General features: G+C 43.4%; 1 protein-coding gene across 2 annotated transcripts; it reads left to right on the top strand.

Moving 5' to 3' along the window:
• The first annotated feature begins 730 nt into the window (after positions 1–730).
• LOC115131450 (cbp/p300-interacting transactivator 3-like) lies at positions 731–7,812 on the top strand. 2 transcript variants are annotated; one of them, XM_029663191.2, is made up of 2 exons: positions 731–913; positions 2,734–7,812. In XM_029663191.2, the coding sequence occupies exon 2, from the start codon at positions 2,749–2,751 to the stop codon at positions 3,502–3,504; it is 756 nt and encodes a 251-aa protein (XP_029519051.1). In that variant the 5' UTR covers positions 731–913; positions 2,734–2,748; the 3' UTR covers positions 3,505–7,812. The 2 variants fall into 2 exon arrangements, with proteins under 2 accessions (XP_029519051.1, XP_029519052.1); XM_029663192.2 differs by lacking the exon at positions 731–913 and adding an exon at positions 922–1,018.
• Positions 7,813–10,911: the final 3,099 nt, after the last annotated feature.

Here is a 10,911-nt window from a genome sequence, read left to right as displayed (position 1 = left end):
GAGCGTGGTGTCATGTCGTTAGCACATGCTTCATGCCAGCATGCTCTCTCTCTCGGGGGAGGTTGCTGTTCACATGCATTTGTATCGCCAGGCTGTTTCTCTCTGCAACAACACATTTGCATAGCACGCACCAGAGCCTACCGTTGTCTGTCTCTAATAGCCAGCTCTGATTTGATTCTGTGACTGTAATCTGAAATTCATAGTGAAATGAATTAGGCATTCAAATTGTAATTCTAAAACATACGGTAGGCCTTAATGAAACTAGACTAATTTATAACATGGAGAATGTTGTAAAACATGAATTATATGTCTATTAATATAAGCGATTTGTTGATGAAAGTATTACAGATATGATGATGGTGATGATTGTTCACATATATAGTCCACCTGTATCATAACTCGGGTAAGTAGCCTATTGAGATGTTTGTAAAATGCACTCTCTGCTCTCTGTTGATCCCATATCCTTTACTAGCCACCATATTTGGCCCCTAGTAGGCTACAGAATATATAGGGCCACAACAAGTACATGTTCAATCAAAGGAGTCTATGATACATAAGGCCAACGTTCAAAAACATGTCTGTATCAGTTAATGAATTGTCCAACGTGCGCCAAGTCTGTACTAGGGTCACAAGGCGAGCCAATCGAAACAAAGGATACAGAGAAGATCAGTAGCTCCACCTCTCCCTCTTTCCAACTCCGCTGGTTGGTTTATACATGTATATAATCCCAGAGCTGACCCAGAAAAGTAACTCCGGTGACGGTGACACGTACTAGAAACTCATCTCGCTCGCTCCACAGTGCACTAATTCGATGAAATACATGTATCTGGAGCATCGCCTTTGGAAGTAAAGACGGAAATCCAATACCAGAAGCAGAACTCAATAGAACTTCAGAGCAAAGGACAATTAGCTGGTAAGCGTTGTCTAGTGAAGGGGACAGTCATTGCAGAGAGAGAGATTGAAATTGAATTGAGAGAGAGAGAGAGAGAGAGAGACCGTGTCATATTGCTGAGGGAAGGTAGGAGAACCATTGTTCGGTTGATTTGGTTTTTATTTGCGATTTCTTACGTACCCGATTGTTCAGACACCCGCAATATTGCAATGATACTGTATAATAAATTACTAAACGATTGAATTGTATATATTGAAAAATCGAGTTTATTTAAACGGGATTATTATTTTTGTTGTTATGTGGTATACGTTTTTAAAAATGTATTTTACTCTTCAATGAAATCGGCCCCTATGCAAATCCCTAAACTACACGGCTAAAAGCTTTAGAATTTTGATATGTTGTGTAATAATTCGTCTTCAAGAAAATACCTCGATAATTAATTGTTGCTCCCCATTTAGCCGTTTGCTAAATGTGGCATAGACGGAATTAATGTTAAAATCCCTACATGTTTACGCGTGCATAGCCCAAATACAATTGTATGGATTTTGTCCGACTGTTGACAATACCAATCCACTGTGTTTTCTATCTAAATGATTGAGGTTTTAGAAACGATTGCATCGGATCGTAGTTATTTTTTTTATTGCTAAAGCACAAAGAGGTTTGAACGGAAACCTTAGCGCCAGGGGCACTGGAGTTCATCTTTGGGGAAAAGAGAAGAACGAAACACGGAATTCTTTGTTTTCAAGCAGACAGTGAAAAGACAGAGAGACATGTACAGAGCCACACTCTTATGGTATCCAAAGGGCTGCACCATCATATTGTGTTCATGCAGTGATAGAGACACGCACGTTATTAACGATGTCATTCATTTTTAACCTTGCGTAATTGTGCGTGGGAAAATTATGCGTTGATGTGCCATTTTAATTCTGGTGTTACAGAGGTGCCACAAATACAGATTATGTTCTGAATTAATGAATCGTAGGACATTGTCTTTAATGTTTCTTTCCATTGTATTGTTCCCATAAACAAAAATTGTAATGACCATCTTGTCCATTCGTCACTGCTTAACGAAATGTTTGTAAACGTTGGTTTCCTTTCGCGCGGATGCATTTTACTGTCATAGTGCACGTAGCAACTTATTTATTACTACATAACTACAGATTAAAATTCGACAAGCGATCCTCTGCGTCCTTTCAACGAAAAAGGTATGGCTGGTATTCCCCACCGTGCAATAGGCTAAATACTGGCAGCGGATACATGCAGTAGGCTATGCGTAATGTTGTTGTGGTCAAAATTACAGTCAAACCAAAGTGTAAATGCCCCCTAAACGTCATCTGAATAGATGTCAAGGAATACTGACTCAACACTGTTTGAAATACTCATAGTATACTGTCTATCGCTATTGAATTACTGTTAAAAGAACAGTCATGGTATAGGGCTGTGTTGGGAAATGTTATGTTCTCAGGGGGCTGTATCGCTCAGATTTATCTGATGATGTAGAGAAAGGGGGATACCTTATCTTCCGCATTTAACCCAACCCCTCTGAATCTGAGAGGCGCATGGGTTGTCTTAATCGACTTCTTAATTAACTGTCTTGCTCAAGGGCAGAACAGCATATTTTCCAACCTTGCTGGCTCGGGATTCGAACCAGTGACCTTTTGGTTCCTGCCCGAACACCCCCAATCAATCCACTTATTCATCTATTCCACTACTAGCAGACTACTTTTGCAACTAAAATGCAACATTGATCCTCCGCCTCCGCAGGGTGACAGTAACGGTTTCGATGTTTTTATACAGAGTCATCATCATAACTAACGTAAACATTGCCCTTCCTCCTGCAGGGTGACAGAGAAGCCATGGCAGACCACATGATGATGCCCATGTCCCACGGCCCTGCAACGGCCCTCCACGGCTACAGGATGGGGGGTATGGGCGGCCCTCCTCAGCAATCCGTGCCCCAGCCTGGCCTCCGCACCCTCCCCAACGGCCAGGTCATGCACTACGGCAGGGTGCCGCAGACCTCCATGGAGGCCGCCATGAGGCAGCGGCCCGGACTGGGGATGGTGGGGCCGGCTGGGATGAACGGTCAGGTGAACAGCCAGGTCAATGGGGCTCAGATGGGAGGACACCACCACCAGATGAACCAGATGATGTATAACCAACAACAACAGCATCAACAACAACAGCAACATCAACAACAGCAGCAGCACCACATGCAACAGCCCCAGCACCCTCAGCAACAGTACCACCCCAGTGGGCTCACCTCCCAGCAGCTCATGGCCTCCATGCACCTCCAGAAACTCAACACCCAATACCACGGACATCCACTGGGGCCAGTCCAGGGCCATCACATGGCCAACGGGGCCCAGTACAGAGTAGGGCCGGGTCAGCTGGCCAGCATGCAGCACATGGGTCAGGGTGGGCCAGGTATGGTGTTGGGACAGAATATGGACATAGACCTCATAGATGAGGAGGTTCTGACAGCGCTGGTGTTGGAGCTGGGTCTGGACCGGGTTCAGGAGCTCCCAGAACTGTTCCTGTGTCAGAACGAGTTTGACTTCATTCCTGACTTTGTTTCTATGAAACAGCAGCCGAGCACCGTGAGCTGCTGAGAGATACACAACAGTCAGACGAAGAAAGACGCTGTAAAAACAGGCCGGCGCCCAGAGAAAGACTGAACCACAGACTAGACTAGCTACAGCAGCACACACAAGAGGAGACAGACTCTCTCTCTGTTCTATCTGTGTGAGTTTAGGCTATCTGTCTGTGACCATGTATATTAGGCCTACAGAACACACCTGTGAATAGTAGGCCTACCTGTTTTTAAGATGAATTGTAAGGACAGAAAGAGAGGAGAAAAAACAAAAGCTTGCTCTGCATCAGGCTGGCATGAGATCTGAGCTCAGTCAGCCCAGCCACAGGTTGGCGCTCTCTCTGACGCAGTGGCCTCTGTCTAATCTGTACTGCCTTCCATCCTGCCTCTGGGCTGCCACCCATGTCATAGTGTCACTGTGTGTGCTGAGTTCTGTCGGATGATTGTAGACTCAATCAGCAGGACGGGAAGACGAGACAGACAAGCTGAGACAATACAAAGAAAGACTATCTTGCTTCACCTGGGACTACTAGATTCGATCTATGGCTTATAGAAATGTATTTATTTATGAATTCACCCCACCAAGTAGTTAGCGGACATTTGACAAATTGAGTTGTTAAAGAAGTTGGTGGTCTGATTATGAATTAGATTGTTGGGGAAAGAGTTGTTAAAAAAAGATGCCTAACTATATTGTGTGTATGTTGAAGGCTGGTTCTTCAAAACAGGCTTGGAGGATTTCTTCCTCGTTACCTTAACATTTCCTTTAGTAAGAGCCTGGGGTTAGTTTTTTTTGGGTGGATGGGGTTAGTCTCTGATTGGTTGGGAGTTAACTGTGTTAGCCTGGGGATCTGGTTCCTCTTCCTAACATCATCTGATGACATCATCAGAACAACATTCTATTTATCATTAGGCTGCAGTTATACGAAGCAATTTTCACGCAACTTTGGTCGCATGCAACTGAGTTGCTTCTTGATCGCTTCGTGAAACACCCCCCGCAATTAATAAGCAACTCAGTTGTATCCAGTTGCAACGTTTCAACTTTTTCTACTTGTTGCAAGCAACAGCCAATCAAAACAAATGCTTTTGTCACATGATCCATTCGACGGTTCAGAACTTTGAGCCACTTGTCATGTCAACAACACATCTGTCAGTGCTGCAGGAACTGTGATCAAGGTAGACAGAAGAGACATTTGCCAAATGGTAGCGGTATAATTAGATCTTGGCATCAGGGCTAGTTAAGGTTTCTGTACATGCTTTGGCAGTCAATACATGTATTTTTTTAAGTGAACCCAGACCTCTCTGACACGTTTCAACTGATATTTTGTTCCGCATGAACTGCACTAGCTCGCTAAGTTAGGTAGCTTAGTTTGTTGCTAGCTTGATAAAACAGTGCTGGCAATTTCATTTTGGCTAGCTAATTAAAATGTACTGCCAGCATTTTGGCTAAATTAATCTTTATACAATAAGCAAATGGTTGGATAAACTAATAATTTATGAAATCAAGATGTAATGCAGCAGCTGACATTGGGTGAGTTTAGAATTCTCAAACCATATTGAATGACAAAACAAAAGCAGCTTCAATTTGATTGGCTGTTGCATACAATTTAAATTGCATTTGAGTTGCTTTGTGTATCAGCCAAGTTGCTTGAAATGATGTCTCTTGCAACCTGCAACTGCAAATAAAGTTGTGTGAAAGTTGCTTGGTGTAACTCCACCTTAAAAACGTATGTTTCCTTGAATATTACATGTCCTCAGTTTAATCACTGGCAAAGTAGTGCAGCACATACACAGTAACATCTCTATAGTAAGAGAAATACAAACACACCATGCCTGTCTTAAAATCCTGCTCTGAACACTAAGGGTCAGCTTCTACAGTCAAACAGCTAGATGCTCTGTTTCAGTAGAGTCTTAATGACTACTTTATATTGTATCTCTACTGGTGGGCCGAGGGAATACACTGGATAGTATTTAATAAGGAACAACACACATAACATAATGGTGGACTATTTTCTGTACATGTCTGTGACTGGCACAGAAAGCAAGGCAGGGGGAAACCAGTACCTCTCAGTCGCAGGTCATTCCCTGAGTCATAGAGCTCACTTTAGACTTTTAACAACATTTTGACCATTAAAAGACATGAACACAAAGTGTTAGACTTTGAGAAGTACATTCATCTAGCGCTGTAGCTGGGGGGGAATCCTAACCTCCACTGAATATTTACTTAGTCATGCATTGATGTCAATGGGAGACCAAGTGAACATTTGATTTAAGTAGAAGTTAGGATTTGCCCATCTGTGCGTGAACATCTTGTGTGTGCAGCTTGCAAGGTTCTTCTTTAATTGGAAGTGACTGAGTTTGGTCCTCGGACTTAAGGTTGGCCAATGTGCTGACTGGGTATGAAGACCTGGACAGTGGAGGCTGCTTCAACTGCCTTGAACTGTGGACAACGTTCATTAGTCCAGTCTGTGGACAACGTTCAATAGTCCAGTCTGTGGACAACATTCCTTAGTCCAGTCTGTGGACACAGCATAGTTCTAGGCACTACTCCGGCAGTACTTGGTTGGTTTAATCGTTGTTTAAAGCTGCCTCTCTTTACCTGTGGCATTGATTTCATTACCGAAGTGGGCCAAACCCAACAGGGCAGAGCAACACAGACATGCACGCACTCACACACAGGTTGGTTGCTGTTTCCATAGATTTGCTTACTCGGCTGGTTCTCCTGTTTAGATTTAATGACCAGTTCACACACGCTTGTCTTAATTGAGGTCATCCAGCATGACAGCCCCAATGACTTGGTAATTAGAAAACTTGGCACTCAAAAGTAGTGTGCTCTATATAGGGAATAAGGTGCCATTTTGGACACACACATGGTAATTAGAAAACGGTCTTTTTCTGTGGTGGTGCAGTGTTCTTTCCCCCTGGCCCCTGTGCATAATGATGTTTTTGCAAGGTTACTGCTCCACTGACTAGTACGAGAACTTCCTGTCCTGTTCTGTTGTTGAGTTATTTGTGGAGATGTCAGAACAGAGAGGTTGGAGGAGCAGTGAGGGGTTGAAGAGGGGATTGGGGGAAGGGGAAAGCTTCCCTCTATAATGCACGAGTTGTAGTAATATGTTCCAATACTAGAGCTACACTCACTGGTCTCTCAGCTCTTTTTCTAGCCTGGAATCCAAAGGGAATATCGCTGTATTTCACAATTGTTTCACTTCACTGAATCAGTTAAATAAAATGCATATATTCCGTTTATATTCCAGGCTACTCTGAACCCCCTCTCTCTCCTGGAGATCTGCCATATTGCTGAGCTCTGAGCACAAACAAACAATGGACAACAGAAATTACACTCATCGTGGCAAAGGCCAACCATGGACATGCACTGGGGCCGATCCAGGGCCAACACCTGGCAAACGGGGCCCAGTACAGAGTAGGGCCAGGTCAACTGGCCAGCATGCAGCACATGGGTCAGGGTGGGCCAGGTATGGTGCTGGGACAGAATATGGACATAATTACCATATCTTGTCATTTCCTGTGGTTGGTTTATATCTGTTACCAGGCTATTTATGGCTAACTTGGTCTTATATCTGTCTAGGCTTTTTAGGGCAGGTTCACAACCCCTCATGAAAAAGTAATCCATTACAATCTGAAAATAACATCTTTTTGTTTGTCTTTTAAGCCTTAGAGGGATAGTAGCCTCTCAAAGTCATTTGATCACAACTATATCAATAATATTTCAGCCTTCTTGTGTATGGTGTCTATGTACTGTAGAATAGAGGTAAAGTTGACATAATTAAGGTACGATTCAAAAATCATTGTCAGATATAATTGTTATTAAAGGCTGATGTTGATGTGTTTAATGACAAGAGATGAGGGTTTATCATCCATTTGACAAACAGGAGTGTTGATATAAATAGGTTGCCTGGTAAAACCAGACTGAATGCTGGGCTTACCATTAAGTGCAGCATTCAGTCTGGTTTACCCAGGCTAACAAACAGTCACATTATAATAAGGGTTTGGGTACAGGACAGGCCTGAAGCTTTAAGACCTAGTAGACTGCATGTGAACATTGTGAAAAGAGATGTGATGTCACCACTTTTCCACACATCCGCTGAGAATGTACAGCAGAACGGAATGCAATGTGGGAGCTGGAGTCTTAAGATGGTGGATACATTTGTGAGATTGTATTGTAAAATCCTTGTTCCAAATTGCTCCACTTCATTTAGGGGTTACCCCCCCACCTCCCAACCCCCAAAGGCTTTTTTAATGTTATTGATTATATTTTAAGAAAATGTATTTATTTTCAACAACAATAAAATATTTATTTAAAGAACTAGCCAGAATATGGAGTGTTTTTTTAATGTTTATGTGTCTCTCTATGACTACTTGATGTGCTTTGAATACTCCATGTATGACTTTGTACTGAAACTTCACCTACTTCTGACAAAGAGACGATGAGTCTGACAATACCTCTGCTCTGGCACAGTGAGACATCTCAGCAGTGTGAATGTATGGGCTCTATAGCTGTCTCAATGGGTATTGATGAACGGGAAACTATCATTAGATGACAGTGTTATTAGAACAGGTTTGACAGGTAGTTGTAGTTCATGTTAGGCATCAATACAAAGCAACAGTACAAGTTGAGGCTCATACAAAGTTGCCTGATGGTACTATTTTTACATGAGAAGCCATGGTGATAATCCACAGACAGGACAGGGGCAGATGATAAGTTCATCTGGTCATAGCTGAGGCTCACCTTGACCTAAATAGTCATATTGTATAACAGAGGAGGCTGGTGGGAGGAGCTATAGGAGGATGGGCTTATTGTAATGGCTAGAATGGAATGGTAGCAAACATATGGAAACCACATTTGACTCTGTTCCATTTGTTCCATTCCAGGCATTAAAATGAGCCCGTCCTCCTATAGCTCCACCTACCAGCCTCCACTACTGTATAACTACCTATCTGGGGCCTAGTCCACTCCCAGTCAAGGCTATTCCAAACCATGGTCTGTCATACTGTAGCTGTAGTAAGGACTGTGCTGAAATCAGAGTCCCTTTACCTGCTTTTCCTTCCTGATCTTTATTTAGTAGGTTTTAACATTTCACATGTACAATACCTGCTATAAAGCCCTTATATCAGTCATTCAAGTCAGGTGTTGAGTACCTGTATGTCTGTCTGTCCACCACAGCCCGCATAAGTTCTTCCTGAGTCACCACTCCTATTTTCACTAAAACAGGTGTTGACAGTTTTACTGTAATACACCACAGTCTAACTCTCCTTAAATTACCCTCAGGCTAGTGTAGTCATTCTGGAAAGGAGGATTCACTGCAGTGATGATTCTCAGCCATGTGCATGTGCTCATGTCTGGGTTTCCTCTGAAATGACCCTGTGGCTGTTTGACTCTCCCTGTCTCAGAAATGACACTCCCTCCTTTCGCTCACTCACGTCCTTCCGTTTCTCCCTATGTAACAACCAACCCTATTGGCTCCCTCCTGTCTCACCTCCCTCGCCGCTCCCTCCCTACTCCTTCCCATGTCTGTTTCTCCCTATGTAACGACCAACCCTATTGGCTCCCTCCTGTCTCACCTCCCTCGCCGCTCCCTCCCTACTGCTTCCCATGTCTGTTTCTCCCTATGTAACGACCAACCCTATTGGCTCCCTCCTGTCTCACCTCCCTCGCCGCTCCCTCCCTACTCCTTCCCATGTCTGTTTCTCCCTATGTAACGACCAACCCTATTGGCTCCCTCCTGTCTCACCTCCCTCGCCGCTCCCTCCCTACTCCTTCCCATGTCTGTTTCTCCCTATGTAACGACCAACCCTATTGGCTCCCTCCTGTCTCACCTCCCTCGCCGCTCCCTCCCTACTCCTTCCCATGTCTGTTTCTCCCTATGTAACGACCAACCCTATTGGCTCCCTCCTGTCTCACCTCCCTCGCCGCTCCCTCCCTACTCCTTCCCATGTCTGTTTCTCCCTATGTAACGACCAACCCTATTGGCTCCCTCCTGTCTCACCTCCCTCGCCGCTCCCTCCCTACTCCTTCCCATGTCTGTTTCTCCCTATGTAACGACCAACCCTATTGGCTCCCTCCTGTCTCACCTCCCTCGCCGCTCCCTCCCTACTCCTTCCCATGTCTGTTTGTCCTGTGAAATGAACTACGTTGATAGCTGTTGACTGTTGACGCTTCCCTTCGCTCTCTCCTCATGATGACTCACCACACACACCTGTGTAGTTGGCTCACTGATTAGATAAGGCCTTGCTAAAGGTAACTGACTGAATGACTGGTTGGCTGGGGTGATCTCATAGGTAGGCTGCATTGATAACAGGCTCATTCTCATATAGTGTTTACTCCACAGGAGGTTGGTGGCAGAACAGGCTTGTGGTAATGACTGGAGCGGAATTAGCGGAATGGCACCAAATACATCAAAAACATGGTTTCCAGGTGTTTGATTCCATTCCATCCTCTCAGTTCCGGACGTTATTATGAGCCGTTCTTCCCCCAGCAGTCTCCTCTGGTTTACTCAAAGTTTCTTTGTAGGTCAACTTAGATGTTTTCCCATTCAGAATAACGCTTCAGGTCAACCTAGATATGGGTCTTTCCATAAACTAGGGTACCAGTGAGTATTTCCTTCACTGGACAACTTGTTACAGCTGTTGGTAAGTCGTTGATAATAATCTGCCAATTATTTTCACGTTGTTACATGAAGATATAAAGGAGGAACATAGCTACTGTATATTCAATAGAATTTACAAGTGGAATTAAAACCTATGTTGAACCTTTTCTCATAGTTGGTGTCTTAACGGATTTGTCTAAATTCGTGTGACATAAAACATGACTATGTAAATTGTCGTTATATCATATATTAATTAAGCATTAATCAGTTAAATTAGACATTGAACGTGAAGACTGTAAGTATCCCGGATCTAGCCGTCGGACAGTATTTTTATAGACATTTCAGAAGTGCAGTGTAACTACGTAACATTTTGTGTCTGCCTTTGTTACGGGGTGAAAACAGTTTTCATGGGCACGCAACTCCCCCAAAATGTATGTGCTATTTCAAAATGCAAGGCTTCACCGTACCTTGATACTTAAAACCTATATGACTTTACTTGGTTCTTCAATAATTATGCATGATAGAGTACCATAGTATGAGTCATAATACACATACTGTACAAACAAGCAGGCAAACAGGGAAATGGTTTGTTTATCCATCAGTAATTATTCCCATAGGGGATTTTATAAACACTTAAAATAAGGTCTGTGTTTTGTGTAGGTTTATCCTGGCATGATATTTTGATAAACGTGTAAATCTCTGTAGGACAAGATTAATTTTATCAACATATTCGCCTCTATTTACCCACCAAAAAATGAAAGGCTAATGTGACTATCATAAAGAACTACAAATGCCATAATGATCTGGACGAGACTGCCGAA

This window comes from Oncorhynchus nerka, linkage group LG7 (assembly GCF_034236695.1).
Source record: "Oncorhynchus nerka isolate Pitt River linkage group LG7, Oner_Uvic_2.0, whole genome shotgun sequence".
Taxonomy (NCBI): Eukaryota; Metazoa; Chordata; class Actinopteri; order Salmoniformes; family Salmonidae; genus Oncorhynchus; species Oncorhynchus nerka.
Note: the sequence above shows the minus strand (reverse complement) of the source record. Positions and strands in the feature narration are given on the sequence as shown.

Bases quoted from the DNA above. Each gene is read 5' to 3' on its own strand.
- LOC115131450 (XM_029663191.2), top strand. From the start codon at position 2,749: ATGGCAGACCACATGATGATGCCCATGTCCCACGGCCCTGCAACGGCC.